We start from the raw sequence: 15789 nt of genomic DNA on the forward strand, positions 1-15789 counted from the left end.
GATACAGGTAGAGGTACAGTTACAGGTAGAGTTAGAGATACAGGTAGAGGTACAGGAAGAGTTACAGGTACAGGTACAGTTAGAGTTACAGGTAGAGTTAGAGATACAGGTAGAGTTACAGGTACAGGTAGAGTTACAGGTACAGTTAGAGATACAGGTAGAGTTACAGGTACAGTTAGAGATACAGGTACAGGTAGAGTTACAGGTACAGTTAGAGATACAGGTAGAGTTACAGGTACAGGTAGAGTTAGAGATACATGTAGAGTTAGAGATACATGTAGAGTTAGAGATACAGGTAGAGTTAGAGATACAGGTAGAGTTAGAGATACAGGTAGAGGTACAGGTAGAGTTAGAGATTCAGGTAGAGGTACAGGAAGAGTTACAGGTAGAGTTAGAGATACAGGTAGAGTTACAGGTACAGTTAGATATACAGGTAGAGTTACAGGTACAGGTAGAGTTACAGGTACAGTTAGAGTTACAGGTACAGGTAGAGTTACAGGTACAGTTAGAGATACAGGTAGCGCTACAGGTACAGTTAGAGATACAGGTAGAGTTACAGGTACAGGTAGAGTTACAGGTACAGTTAGAGATACAGGTAGAGTTACAGGTACAGGTAGAGTTACAGGTACAGGTAGAGTTAGAGATACAGGTAGAGTTAAAGATACAGGTAGAGTTACAGGTACAGGTAGAGTTAGAGATACAGGTAGAGGTACAGGTAGAGTTAAAGGTACAGGTAGAGTTAGAGACACAGGTAGAGTTACAGGTAGAGTTAGAGATACAGGTAGAGTTAGAGATACAGGTAGAGGTACAGGTAGAGTTAGAGATACAGGTACAGGTAGAGTTAGAGACACAGGTAGAGTTACAGGTACAGGTAGAGTTACAAGTAGAGTTAGAGGTACAGGTAGAGTTAGAGGTACAGGTACAGGTAGAGTTAAAGATACAGGTAGAGTTACAGGTACAGGTAGAGTTAGAGTTACAGGTAGAGTTAGAGATACAGGTAGAGGTACAAGTAGAGTTACAGGTAGAGGTGCAGGTAGAGGTACAGGTTCAGGTAGAGGTACAGGTAGAGTTAGAGATACAGGTAGAGGTACAGGTAGAGTTAGAGGTACAAGTACAGGTAGAGGTACAGGTACAGGTAGAAGTACAGGTAGAGTTAGAGGTACATGTAGGGTTAGAGGTACAGGTAGAGTTAGAGGTACAGGTAGAGGTACACATATAGGTAGAGGTACAGGTAGAGTTAGAGGTACAAGTAGAGTTAGAAGTACAGGTAGAGTTAGAGGTACAGGTAGAGTTACAGGTACAAGTTGAGTTAGAGGTACAGGTAGAGGTACAAGTAGAGTTAGAGCTACAGGTAGAGTTACAGGTAGAGTTAGAGGTACAGGTAGAGGTACAGGTACAGGTAGAGTTATAGTTACAGGTAGGGTTAGAGGTACAGGTAGAGTTAGAGGTACAGGTAGAGTTAGAGGTACAGGTAGAGTTAGAGGTGCAGGTAGAGTTAGAGGTACAGGTACAGGTAGAGTTTAGGGTACAGGTAGAGTTAGAGGTATAGGTACAGGTACAGGTAGAGATTCAGGTAGAGGTAGAGTTAGAGGTACAGGTAGAGTTAGAGGTACAGGTAGGGTTAGAGGTACAGGTAGAGTTAGAGGTACAGGTAGAGGTACAGGTAGAGTTAGAGGTACAGGTACAGGTAGAGGTACAAGTAGAGTTAGGGGTACAAGTAGAGTTAGAGGTATAGGTACAGGTAGAGGTTCAGGTAGAGGTAGAGGTACAGGTAGAGTTAGAGGTACAAGTAGAGTTAGAGGTACAAGTACAGGTAGCGGTACAGGTAGAGTTAGAGGTAACAGGTAGAGTTACAGGTACAACTAGAGTTAGAGGTACATGTAAAGAGAGAGTTAGAGGCAGAGGTACAGGTAGAGTTAGAGGTACAGGTAGAGGTACAAGTAGAGTTAGAGGTACAGGTACAGGTAGAGTTAGAGGTACAGGTAGAGTTTAGGGTACAGGTAGAGTTAGAGGTATAGGTACAGGTAGAGTTTCAGGTAGAGGTACAGGTACAGGTAGAGTTAGAGGTACAGGTAGGGTTAGAGGTACAGGTAGAGTTAGAGGTACAGGTAGAGGTACAAGTAGAGTTAGAGATACAGGTACAGGTAGAGGTACAAGTAGAGTTAGAGGTACAGGTAGAGGTTCAGGTAGAGTTAGAGGTACAGGTATAGGTACAGGTACAGGTAGAGTTACACATACAGGTAGAGGTACAGGTAGAGGTACATGTAGAGGTACAACTAGAGTTAGAGGTACAGGTAGAGTTAGAAGTACAGGTACAGGCACAGGTACAGGTACAGGTAGAGTTAGAGGTACAGGTATAGTTAGAGTTACAGGTACAGGTAGAGTTAGAGGTACAGGTATAGTTAGAGTTACAGGTACAGGTAGAGTTAGAGGTACAGAGAGATTTAAAGGTACAGGTAGAGTTAGAGATACAGGTACAGGTAGAGGTACAAGTAGAGTTAGAGGTACAAGTAGAGGTTCAGGTAGAGTTAGAGGTACAGGTAGAGTTAGAGGTACAGGTAGAGTTAGAGGTACAAGTAGAGGTACAGATAGAGTTAGAGGTACAGGTAGAGTTAGAGGTACAGAGAGATTTAAAGGTACAGGTAGAGTTAGAGATACAGGTACAGGTAGAGGTACAAGTAGAGTTAGAGGTACAAGTAGAGGTTCAGGTAGAGTTAGAGGTACAGGTAGAGTTAGAGGTACAAGTAGAGGTACAGGTAGAGTTAGAGGTACAGGTAGAGTTAGAGGTACAGAGAGATTTAAAGGTACAGGTAGAGTTAGAGGTACACGTAGAGGTTCAGGTAGAGTTAGAGGTACAGGTAGAGGTACAGGTACAGGTAGAGTTACACGTACAGGTAGAGGTACAGGTAGAGGTACATGTAGAGGTACAAGTATAGTTAGAGGTACAAGTACAGGTAGAGTTACAGGTACAACTAGAGTTAGAGGTAGAGGTACAGAGAGAGTTAGAGGTAGAGGTACAGGTAGAGTTAGAGGTACAAGTAGAGTTAGAGGTACAGGTAGAGTTAGAGGTACAGGTAGAGTTAGAGGTACAGGTAGAGTTAGAGGTACAAGTAGAGTTAGAGGTACAGGTACAGGTAGAGTTAGAGGTACAGGTAGAGTTAGAGGTACAAGTAGATTTAGAGGTACAGGTAGAGGTACAGGTAGAGTTAGAGGTACAGAGAGATTTAAAGGTACAGGTAGAGTTAGAGGTACAGGTAGAGGTACAAGCAGAGTTAGAGGTACAAGTAGAGTTAGAGGTACAGGTAGAGTTAGAGGTACAGTTAGAGGTACAGGTACAGGTAGAGGTACAGGTAGAGGTACAGGTAGATGTACATGTAGAGGTACAAGTAGAGTTAGAGGTACAAGTACAGGTAGAGGTACAGGTAGAGTTAGAGGTACAAGTAGAGTTAGAGGTACAGGTAGAGTTAGAGGTACAGGTAGAGTTAGAGGTACAAGTAGAGTTAGAGGTACAAGTAGAGTTAGAGGTACAGGTACAGGTAGAGGTACAGGTAGAGTTAGAGGTACAGGTAGAGGTACAAGCAGAGTTAGAGGTACAAGTAGAGTTAGAGGTACAAGTAGAGTTAGAGGTACAGGTAGAGTTAGAGGTACAGGTAGAGGTACAGGTACAAGTACAGGTAGAGGTACAGGTAGAGTTAGAGGTACAAGTAGAGTTAGAGGTACAGGTAGAGTTAGAGGTACAGGTAGAGTTAGAGGTACAAGTAGAGTTAGAGGTACAAGTAGAGTTAGAGGTACAGGTAGAGGTACAGGTAGAGTTAGAGGTACAGGTAGAGTTAGAGGTATAGGTACAGGTAGAGTTTCAGGTAGAGGTACAGGTACAGGTAGAGTTAGAGGTACAGGTAGGGTTAGAGGTACAGGTAGAGTTAGAGGTACAGGTAGAGGTACAAGTAGAGTTAGAGATACAGGTACAGGTAGAGGTACAAGTAGAGTTAGAGGTACAAGTAGAGTTAGAGGTACAGGTAGAGGTTCAGGTAGAGTTAGAGGTACAGGTAGAGGTACAGGTACAGGTAGAGTTACACATACAGGTAGAGGTACAGGTAGAGGTACATGTAGAGGTACAACTAGAGTTAGAGGTACAGGTAGAGTTAGAAGTACAGGCACAGGTACAGGTACAGGTAGAGTTAGAGGTACAGGTATAGTTAGAGTTACAGGTACAGGTAGAGTTAGAGGTACAGGTATAGTTAGAGTTACAGGTACAGGTAGAGTTAGAGGTACAGAGAGATTTAAAGGTACAGGTAGAGGTACAAGTAGAGTTAGAGGTACAAGTAGAGGTTCAGGTAGAGTTAGAGGTACAGGTAGAGTTAGAGGTACAGGTAGAGTTAGAGGTACAAGTAGAGGTACAGGTAGAGTTAGAGGTACAGGTAGAGTTAGAGGTACAGAGAGATTTAAAGGTACAGGTAGAGTTAGAGATACAGGTAGAGGTACAGGTAGAGTTAGAGGTACACGTAGAGGTTCAGGTAGAGTTAGAGGTACAGGTAGAGGTACAGGTAGAGTTACACATACAGGTAGAGGTACAGGTAGAGGTACATGTAGAGGTACAAGTACAGGTAGAGTTACAGGTACAACTAGAGTTAGAGGTAGAGGTACAGAGAGAGGTAGAGGTACAGGTAGAGTTAGAGGTACAAGTAGAGTTAGAGGTACAGGTAGAGTTAGAGGTACAGGTAGAGTTAGAGGTAAAGGTAGAGTTAGAGGTACAAGTAGAGTTAGAGGTACAGGTACAGGTAGAGGTACAAGTAGAGTTAGAGGTACAGGTAGAGTTAGAGGTACAGAGAGATTTAAAGGTACAGGTAGAGTTAGAGGTACAGGTAGAGGTACAAGAAGAGTTAGAGGTACAGGTAGAGTTAGAGGTATAGGTAGAGTTAGAGGTACAAGTAGAGTTCGAGGTACAGGTACAGGTAGAGTTAGAGGTACAGGTAGAGTTACACGTACAGGTAGAGGTACAGGTAGAGTTAGAGGTACAGGTAGAGTTAGATGTACAGGTCGAGTTACAGGTACAAGTAGAGTTAGAGGTACAGGTACAGAGAGAGTTAGAGGTACAGGTACAGAGAGAGTTAGAGGTACAGGTACAGGTAGAGGTACAGGTAGAGTTAGAGGTACAGGTAGAGTTAGAGGTACAGGTAGAGTTACAGGTACAGGTAGAGTTAGAGATACAGGTAGAGTTAGAGGTACAGGTAGAGTTAAAGATACAGGTAGAGTTACAGGTACAGGTAGAGTTAGAGATACAGGTAGAGTTACAGGTAGAGTTACAAGTAGAGTTAGAGATACAGGTACAGGTAGAGTTAGAGATACAGGTAGAGTTAGAGATACAGGTAGAGTTACAGGTACAGGTAGAGTTAGAGGTAGAGGTACAGGTAGGGTTAGAGGTACAGGTAGAGTTAGAGGTACAGGTAGAGGTACAGGTAGAGTTAGAGGTACAGGTACAGGTAGAGTTAGAGGTACAGGTAGAGGTACAAGTAGAGTTAGAGGTACAGGTACAGGTAGAGTTTAGGGTACAGGTAGAGTTAGAGGTATAGGTACAGGTACAGGTAGAGATTCAGGTAGAGTTAGAGGTACAGGTAGAGTTAGAGGTACAGGTAGAGGTACAAGTAGAGTTAGAGGTACAGGTAGAGGTACAGGTACAGGTAGAGGTACAAGTAGAGTTAGAGGTACAAGTAGAGTTAGAGGTACAGGTAGAGGTACAGGTAGAGTTACACGTACAGGTAGAGGTGCAGGTAGAGTTAGAGGTACAGGTAGAGGTAGAGTTAGAGGTACATGTAGAGGTACAAGTAGAGTTAGAGGTACAAGTACAGGTAGCGGTACAGGTAGAGTTACAGGTACAACTAGAGTTAGAGGTACATGTAAAGAGAGAGTTAGAGGCAGAGGTACAGGTAGAGTTAGAGGTACAGGTAGAGGTACAAGTAGAGTTAGAGGTACAGGTAGAGGTACAAGTAGAGTTAGAGGTACAGGTAGAGGTACAGGTACAGGTAGAGGTACAAGTAGAGTTAGAGGTACAAGTAGAGTTAGAGGTACAGGTAGAGGTACAGGTAGAGTTACACGTACAGGTAGAGGTGCAGGTAGAGTTAGAGGTACAGGTAGAGGTAGAGTTAGAGGTACATGTAGAGGTACAAGTAGAGTTAGAGGTACAAGTACAGGTAGCGGTACAGGTAGAGTTACAGGTACAACTAGAGTTAGAGGTACATGTAAAGAGAGAGTTAGAGGCAGAGGTACAGGTAGAGTTAGAGGTACAGGTAGAGGTACAAGTAGAGTTAGAGGTACAGGTAGAGTTAGAGGTACAGGTAGAGTTTAGGGTACAGGTAGAGTTAGAGGTATAGGTACAGGTAGAGTTTCAGGTAGAGGTACAGGTAGAGTTAGAGGTACAGGTAGGGTTAGAGGTACAGGTAGAGTTAGAGGTACAGGTAGAGTTAGAGGTACAAGTAGAGTTAGAGATACAGGTACAGGTACAAGTAGAGTTAGAGGTACAAGTAGAGTTAGAGGTACAGGTAGAGTTAGAGGTACACGTAGAGGTTCAGGTAGAGTTAGAGGTACAGGTAGAGGTACAGGTAGAGGTACATGTAGAGTTAGAGGTACAGGTAGAGTTAGAGGTACAGGTAGAGTTAGAGGTACAAGTAGAGTTAGAGGTACAGGTACAGGTAGAGGTACAGGTAGAGTTAGAGGTACAGGTATAGTTAGAGTTACAGGTACAGAGAGAGTTAGAGGTACAGGTAGAGTTAGAGGTACAGGTAGAGTTAGAGGTACAGGTAGAGTTAGAGGTACAGAGAGATTTAAAGGTACAGGTAGAGTTAGAGGTACAAGTAGAGTTAGAGGTACAAGTAGAGTTAGAGGTACAGGTAGAGTTAGAGGTACACATAGAGGTTCAGGTAGAGTTAGAGGTACAGGTAGAGGTACAGGTACAGGTAGAGTTACACGTACAGGTAGAGGTACATGTAGAGCTACAAGTAGAGTTAGAGGTACAAGTACAGGTAGAGGTACATGTAGAGTTAGAGGTACAAGTACAGGTAGAGTTAGAGGTACAACTAGAGTTAGAGGTAGAGGTACAGAGAGAGTTAGAGGTGGAGGTACAGGTAGAGTTAGAGGTACAAGTAGAGTTAGAGGTACAGGTAGAGTTAGAGGTACAGGTAGAGTTAGAGGTACAGGTAGAGTTAGAGGTACAGGTAGAGTTAGAGGTACAAGTAGAGTTAGAGGTACAGGTACAGGTAGAGTTAGAGGTACAGGTAGAGTTAGAGGTACAGAGAGATTTAAAGGTACAGGTAGAGTTAGAGGTACAGGTAGAGGTACAAGAAGAGTTAGAGGTACAGGTACAGGTGGAGGTACAGGTAGAGTTAGAGGTATAGGTAGAGTTAGAGGTACAAGTAGAGTTAGAGGTACAGGTACAGAGAGAGTTAGAGGTACAGGTACAGAGAGAGTTAGAGGTACAGGTAGAGTTAGAGTTAGAGGTACAGGTAGAGTTAGAGGTACAGGTAGAGTTAGAGGTACAGGTAGAGTTAGAGGTACAGGTAGAGTTAGATGTACAGGTAGAGTTAGAGGTACAGGTAGAGTTAGAGGTACAGGTACAGGTAGAGTTACACGTACAGGTAGAGGTACAGGTAGAGTTAGAGGTACAGGTAGAGTTAGATGTACATTTAGAGGTACAGGTAGATGTAGAGGTACAGGTAGAGTTACAGGTACAGTAGGTTAAACTGGACTGAGGTGGAAAAAAGACAGATAGTTGTCACAATGTGAGGTCGATAAAGGACAGAGGAGAGAAGACCTTATCCAGTCACTGTACTGAGGTAGATGAAGGACAGAGAAGACCTTATCCAGTCACTGTACTGAGGTAGATGAAGGACAGAGAAGACCTTATCCAGTCACTGTACTGAGGTAGATGAAGGACAGAGAAGACCTTATCCAGTCACTGTACTGAGGTAGATGAAGTACAGGAGAGAGAAGACCTTATCCAGTCACTGTACTGAGGTAGATGAAGTACAGGAGAGAGAAGACCTTATCCAGTCACTGTACTGAGGTAAATGAAGGACAGAGAAGACCTTATCCAGTCACACTGTACTGAGGTAGAAGAAGTACAGGAGAGAGAAGACCTTATCCAGTCACTGTACTGAGGTGGATGAAGGACAGGAGAGAGAAGACCTTATCCAGTCACTGTACTGAGGTGGATGATGGACAGGAGAGAGAAGACCTTATCCAGTTACTGTACTGAGGTGGATGATGGACAGAGGAGAGGGAGAGTGACAGATAGAAATTATGTAACAGTCAGTGGTAAAGGTAGAATTAGCCATTGCTTGCGTACTGTACTGAGGTTGAGATGTGCAGGTGTCTGATGCCCGGTGTGGGAAACTGGCGGGAGTTGATGTAGGAGACCTTCCTCAGAGCAGCGTTCATGTTCTCCAGATCCTCGCCCTCCATCACCAGGATCGACTGGGCTGGGTTGAAGTGGAACTGAGAGAGAAGAGAGAGAGAGCGACAAAGGGAGACAGAGAGAAAGAGAGAGACAGCGAGAGAACACATCAGACTTTACCACAGTGTAACCCACACTGAAAAAACTGTGTCTAAGTGTGTGTTGTTTGAGTGTACATCATGAGTGTGTGTTCATTCTTCTTCTCTGTTTGAGGGATCATAAGCTTATTGTGTTGCTCAGACACACTCAGACACAGCTCTGGGTCCCAGTGGACATGATGCACTGAGTCTCAGTCTCACTGAAGAGGCTTTATGCTGCTGATACCACAGCCTCATTCACACACAGCAGCAAAGACACAACGCTTCAGGGAGCTCTCTCCGTTTCCTTTTATCCCTCTGTTCTCCCCCTCTCTCTCCACTCATCCTCTCCTTCTCCTGTGATTGTATTGTCAAGGTTCCCACCTGATCCTAAACACTGTCCTTAAGCTGTACTAGACTCAGGAGACCTGTGGAAAAGTGTCGACAGAAAAAGAGAATGAAATCATTTGAAAAAGATAGTGAACTAGTCCTGCAGAGTTTTACCTCCCTTCACCTCCTCTCCCTCTCATCCTATCACTCTACCTTAAAAGGCTGACAGGATTTAATCATGGAACAACAGTCCAAACAGGCCTCTCTCTTCTCTTTATCTCCTCCCTCTCTCTCTATACTGGGAGATGAATCAGCTTCAGGCTTTAAGGGGGGAGGAAGGAGAGAAGGACGTGGGGATAGAAAGGGGGTCGGCGAGAAAAGGGAGGGGAGGCTAAGTGTTTTAACATATGTTTGAATATGTCTGTCTGTCTGTCTGTCTGTCTGTCTGTCTGTCTGTCTGTCTGTCCGTCCGTCCGTCCGTCCGTCCGTCCGTCCGTCCGTCCGTCCGTCCGTCCGTCCGTCCGTCCGTCCGTCCTGTCCTGTCCTGTCCTGTCCTGTCCTGTCTTGTCTTGTCTTGTCTGTCGGTTGGTCGCCTTACCTTGATGCCCTTGCCCAGGCTCTCCAGTGAGTTGATGTCCAGTCCTTCCTTACAGGCCTGTAGACAGGAGATTACCTTCTGGCTCTCTATCTTCCCTGGCCTGATGGTCAGCCCTGACAGACTGCCCCGGAAGTACTGAGTGAACCGCGGCATCGTCACCTCACCACCTACACACAGAAGACACAGTTCATGAATAATAACTACATACAGTTCCACTATTATAATGTAGAACGGAAGGAAATCCTTTCAGAAACCTCAATAGCCAATGACTAAAAAGTCAGTAAGTGACAAAAGCATAACGGTAATCTCACTGTTAATGGCCTTCGAACACTTCAGGACTCCCAGCATGCACTTTAATCAGACAGGTCCTGAGTCAGTCCCCCCTCTCTCTCTGCCACTACTAATGTACTGTTACTGTACTGTCTGTGACATTACTAGGCAGATGGGCTGGTGACATGCCACTGATCTCAGGTCATTTCTCAGACCAGGAGGTTTGTGTGTTTCACTGTGAGCCTGTTGGCAGCACCACGCCAAGCACAATTGTAATTGCCTTCAGGAGATAGTTAAGAGAGAGAGAGAGGGTTTAAACTGCAGCCTGCCACCTGCCTGGCCTCTCATGTCTGGGTAGACAGGCACTTCCCTTCAGCATGCAGTGTGCAGGCTGCATGATAAAACACACGCAAAAGCACACTTTCTCTAAGAGAATGAGGGCTGGAAAGAACAACATCACCATTAGAGAGAGAGCAGAAAGGACAGCAAACGCTGTTTCTCTACAAGACCGTGTGAACTCTGCCTTAGTGCAAACGGTCAATCTGCTGGCCTGAACAATAATCCACTGACTCTAGAGACACACTGAACTTTCTCTATCAAACTTCTTTCTATTTTTCTTCCCTTTTTTCATGTCAATTTCTTTCCTTCTAAAATGCCAATTCCATCACACAGTTTCCCATCCCGTCACCACTAGCTCAGAGAGGCTATGCGTTATGCAAATGAGCACTTATAAAACGCTAATGTAAAATGAACAAATCACGTCGCAAATTCCTTCACAGCCAGGGAGAATAATCATTCCTCATCTGCGATTACCACAGAAAGCCTGAGACAGACTCCTCTAGAAGTTTGAAGGAACTTTCACTAGAGCTTTTCAGTGGAGGTGGTCGCTAGCAGCTAGTGTCTTTGAAAAGGCAATGGTCAGAGCTAATAGCGCTGTGTAAAGATAACAGGGTGGTTACCGAGGGCTTAGTTCCCTTCAGAGAGGCCTAATGGTCGCTGACCTCCATCTCTATTCAAGGTCTTCTAATCCCTTCTTCAGGGCTACACAACTCCATCTGCCATTCAACTCCATCTGCCATTCAACTCCATCTGCCATTCAACTTCATCTGCCATTCACCTCCATCTGTCATTCAACTCCATCTGCCATTCAACTCCATCTGCCATTCAACTCCATCTGCCATTCAACTCCATCTGCCATTCAACTTCATCTGCCATTCACCTCCATCTGTCATTCAACTCCATCTGCCATTCAATGAAAGAGAAGAAAAACAGCAGTTGTGGAAAGGAGAAGTAATGTCCCTCTCCTCTCCTCTCCTCTCCTCTCCTCTCCTCTCCTCTCCTCTCCTCTCCTCTCCTCTCCTCTCCTCTCCTCTCCTCTCCTCTCCTCTCCTCTCCTCTCCTCTCCTCTCCTCTCCTCTCCTCTCCTCTCCTCTCCTCTCCTCTCCTCTCCTCTCCTCTCCTCTCCTCTCCTCTCCTCTCCTCTCCTCTCCTCAACCGTTCCTCACTCTCCTCTCCTCCTCTCCTCCACTCTTCTCCTCCTGTCCTGCCACCCTGTTGAAAATGGCCTGACCTATCTCGACACATCATTTAGGGCTACCCATCATTACACACATTCATACAGTCATTTAGCAACAGTAACAGTAGGCTCTACTGTAGGAGAAGTGACCTTTTATCTATTCTTTAACTGGGCGTTGCTGAAGACAGCTTGATTGTATCTTCACTTTTCAACTTCATTGTGCATCGAAGATGGATTACAAGCTTCTGGCAGTCAGGTTCATTCACTTTCAAAAATACACATCATGCACACAGAACTTCAACGTAAGACTGGAGAGAGCAAAGCTGACACCACTTGTCCAGTCGGCTTAACTGATCAGCTGTCAGGTCAGATCCCCCAAACATTTCCCCACATCGAACCAGTCAACAGTGGCACACAACAGGGGCAAGACATTGGTTGCAGATCGTCATTGTCATCATTTTCCAGCCAGGTCACCCGTCTTACAAGTCGGTATTCGACATCCATCCATGTCTGAAGACGTTTGAAGATGACGTTGAAACCGGCCACTAGGGGCAACAGTGAGAGCTGTTAGCTTCAAGTTGGTTTCGGTTTTGCTAGGGTGTCGTGGACGGGGATGGTGGATGGGCGTAAGTATCGGATTATAAGGGTTGCATGTTCGAATCCAGCGATAGAATGTTGTTTTTTATATGTTTGTTTTAAGCCTATCCCAAACCTTAAGCCTAACCTTAACCATTCAGAGTTAATGCCTAAACGTCTTTCAGCTAGGGGGCACTATTTTTATGTTTGGAAAAATAATGTTCCCAAAGTAAACAGCCTATTTCTCAGGCCCAAATGCTAGAATATGCATAGAATTGACAGATTAGGATAGAAAACACTCTAAAGTTTCCAAAACTGTGAAAATATTGTCTGTGAGTGTAACAGAACTGATATTGCAGGTGAAAACCTGAGGAAAATCAAACCAGGAAGTGGCTTCTATTTTGAAAGCTCCATGTTCCATAGCCTGCCTTCGCTCCATTTAAAGGGATATTAACCAGATTCCTTTTCCTATCACTTCCTAATGGTGTCAACAGTCTTTAGACATAGTTTCGGGCTTTTATTTTGAAAAATGAGCGAGAAAGATAACATCGCGTCACTGGATAGCTGGGTGTTCGCATGAGTTTTGCTTGCGCAACAAAGTGGGGCAGCCATTGTCTCTCCCTCTCCTACTGAAAAAGAGACAGTGTCGGTTGATATATTATTGATTATATATTTTTAAAACAACCTGAGGATTGATTATAAAAAACGTTTGACATGTTTCTGTGGACATTACGGATATATTTGGAATTTTCATCTGCGATGTCGTGACCGCTTGAGCCTGTGGATTTCTGAACATAACACGCCAAACAAATGGAGGTATTTTGGATATAAAATAATCTTTATGGAACAAAAGGAACATTTATTGTGTAACTGGGAGTCTCGTGAGTGAAAACATCCGAAGATCATCAAAGTTAAGAGATACATTTTATTGCTTTTCTGATTTTCGTGACCAAGCTACTTTGATGCTAGGTGTTCATAATGTTTTGTCTAGTGATCGATAAACTCACACAAACGCTTGGATTGCTTTCGCTGTAAAGAATATTTTCAGAATCTGACACGACAGGCGGATTAATAACATGCTATGGTGTGTTTTGCTATATTGCACTTGTGATTTCATGAATATAAACATTTTTAGTAATTTTTATTTTATTTGGCGCTTTGCAATTCAGTGGTTGTTGATGAAAATTATCCCGCTAAAGGGATCCGTGCGTCAAGAAGTTAAGTTTAAAAACTTCTAAATTTAACATTTGAGAAACATGAAAGTCTAATTCTGATGTGAATTAGACATTCATTTTTTGATAGATCATAATTTATCATCAGCATCACCTTGCCAGCAGGCACCCAAAGTAAGCTGCACATCAATCTGAGATGGGTGGATCGGCCAATCGTCTGTCACCAGGTAAGGGTCGAAGGTCACTCCGTCCACGTAGAGTGTCACCACAGGAAACTCCACGTTAATGACGTAATAGTGCCACTCCTTATCACAGATCTGCACCGGAAAAAGACAGAGAGAGTGAGTGAAAGAGAGAGAGAGTGTGAGTGAAAGCGAGAGAGGGAGAAACAGAGTGAAAAAGACAGAGTGAGTGAAAGAGAGAGAGAGCGAGAGAAAGAGACAGAAACAGAGAGAGAGAGTGAGCATAGCCTTGCTATTGAGAAAGGCTGCCGTAGGCAAACCTGGCTCTCAAGAGAAGACAGGCTATGTGCACACTGCCCACAAAATGAGGTGGAAACTGAGCTGCACTTCCTAACCTCCTGCCAAATGTATGACCATATTAGAGACACCTATTTCCCTCAGATTACACAGACCCACAAAGTATTTGAAAACAAATCCAATTTTTATAAACTCCCATATCTGTTGGGGGAAATATCACAGTGTGCCATCACAGCAGCAATATGTGTGACCTGTTGCCAGGTCAACCAGTGAAGAACAAACACCATTGTAAATACATTTTATTTTCCCTTTTGTAGTTTAATTATTTGCACATCATTTTAACACTGTACATAGCCATAATATGACATTTGAAATGTGTTTATTCCTTTGAAACTAATTGTAGAACTCTTTGGACTGTTAAATCCTGTCAGCCATTTAAGGTAGAGTGATTGGATGAGAGGGAGAGGAGAGGAGTTGAAGGGAGGTAAAACTCTGCAGGACTAGTTCACTTTATCTTCATTCATTTTTGATTGATTATTTCACTTTTGTTCATTATCTATTTCATTTGCTTTGGCAATGTAAACATATGTTTATCATGCTAATAAAGCCATTTGAATTGAGAGAGAGAGAGAGAGAAAAGGGGAAAGATGAGAAGATGGAGTTAGATAAACATAATCACAGGAAGTTCCATCAGCTCTTTCTTTATAAGGAGAGCATAGTTCGTTTTGTGAGGCAGATACAGTATAAAGGCTATCAGTCTGTGCCACTGGTTGTGGTTTAGGGAGAGCTTGTGGAGGTTTATAGCCCCCATGCAGGCTGTCTGACTTAGGGGGACTGAAAGCTCTGATATGGGCAAAACACACCTCTAATGTTGCCCCTGCTAGGACAGCAGATGGGTAAGCCGTCATCTCACTTAGGGCATGACGAGCACTGCTCACAGCAGGGGTAGTCCTGCTCTGTATGGAGTAACTCTGACACTCTCTAGGTGTAGTCCTGCTCTGTTTGGAGTAACTCTGACACTCTCTAGGTGTAGTCCTGCTCTGTATGGAGTAACTCTGACACTCTCTAGGTGTAGTCCTGCTCTGTATGGAGTAACTCTGACACTCGGGGTAGTCCTGCTCTGTATGGAGTAACTCTGACACTCTCTAGAGGGTAGTCCTGCTCTGTATGGAGTAACTCTGACACTCTCTAGAGGGTAGTCCTGCTCTGTATGGAGTAACTCTGACACTCTCTAGGGGTAGTCATGCTCTGTTTGGAGTAACTCTGACACTCGGGGTAGTCCTGCTCTGTATGGAGTAACTCTGACACTCTCTAGGTGTAGTCCTGCTCTGTATGGAGTAACTCTGACACTCTCTAGGGGTAGTCCTGCTCTGTATGGAGTAACTCTGACACTCTCTAGGGGTAGTCCTGCTCTGTATGGAGTAACTCTGACACTCTCTATGGGTAGTCCTGCTCTGTTTGGAGTAACTCTGACACTCTCTAGGGGTAGTCCTGCTCTGTTTGGAGTAACTCTGACACTCTCTAGAGGGTAGTCCTGCTCTGTATGGAGTAACTCTGACACTCTCTAGGGGTAGTCCTGCTCTGTATGGAGTAACTCTGACACTCGGGGTAGTCCTGCTCTGTTTGGAGTAACTCTGACACTCTCTATGGGTAGTCCTGCTCTGTATGGAGTAACTCTGACACTCGGGGTAGTCCTGCTCTGTTTGGAGTAACTCTGACACTCTCTAGGGGTAGTCCTGCTCTGTTTGGAGTAACTCTGACACTCTCTAGAGGGTAGTCCTGCTCTGTATGGAGTAACTCTGACACTCTCTAGGGGTAGTCCTGCTCTGTTTGGAGTAACTCTGACACTCTCTAGGGGTAGTCCTGCTCTGTATGGAGTAACTCTGACACTCTCTAGGGGTAGTCCTGCTCTGTATGGAGTAACTCTGACACTCTCTAGGGGTAGTCATGCTCTGTTTGGAGTAACTCTGACACTCGGGGTAGTCCTGCTCTGTATGGAGTAACTCTGACACTCTCTAGGGGTAGTCCTGCTCTGTATGGAGTAACTCTGACACTCGGGGTAGTCCTGCTCTGTTTGGAGTAACTCTGACACTCTCTAGAGGGTAGTCCTGCTCTGTATGGAGTAACTCTGACACTCTCTAGGGGTAGTCCTGCTCTGTTTGGAGTAACTCTGACACTCGGGGTAGTCCTGCTCTGTTTGGAGTAACTCTGACACTCTCTAGAGGGTAGTCCTGCTCTGTATGGAGTAACTCTGACACTCTCTAGGGGTAGTCCTGCTCTGTATGGAGTAACTCTGACACTCGGGGTAGTCCTGCTCTGTATGGA

The 15789-nt window shown here is 44.4% G+C and overlaps 1 protein-coding gene across 1 annotated transcript in view; it reads right to left on the minus strand.

Annotated features, from left to right (window-relative positions):
* LOC109881223 (calsyntenin-2) overlaps nucleotides 1-15789 on the minus strand; it is a 410239-nt gene that overhangs the window by 28770 nt on the left and 365680 nt on the right. The window contains exons 9-11 of the mRNA XM_031791101.1: nucleotides 13140-13302; nucleotides 9452-9618; nucleotides 8339-8487 (exon numbers count right to left, since the gene is read on the minus strand). Of these exons, the coding sequence (XP_031646961.1) occupies nucleotides 8339-8487; nucleotides 9452-9618; nucleotides 13140-13302 (479 nt within the window). The remainder of the gene's footprint in view (nucleotides 1-8338; nucleotides 8488-9451; nucleotides 9619-13139; nucleotides 13303-15789) is intronic.

This window comes from Oncorhynchus kisutch, linkage group LG15, assembly GCF_002021735.2.
Source record: "Oncorhynchus kisutch isolate 150728-3 linkage group LG15, Okis_V2, whole genome shotgun sequence".
Taxonomy (NCBI): domain Eukaryota; kingdom Metazoa; phylum Chordata; class Actinopteri; order Salmoniformes; family Salmonidae; genus Oncorhynchus; species Oncorhynchus kisutch.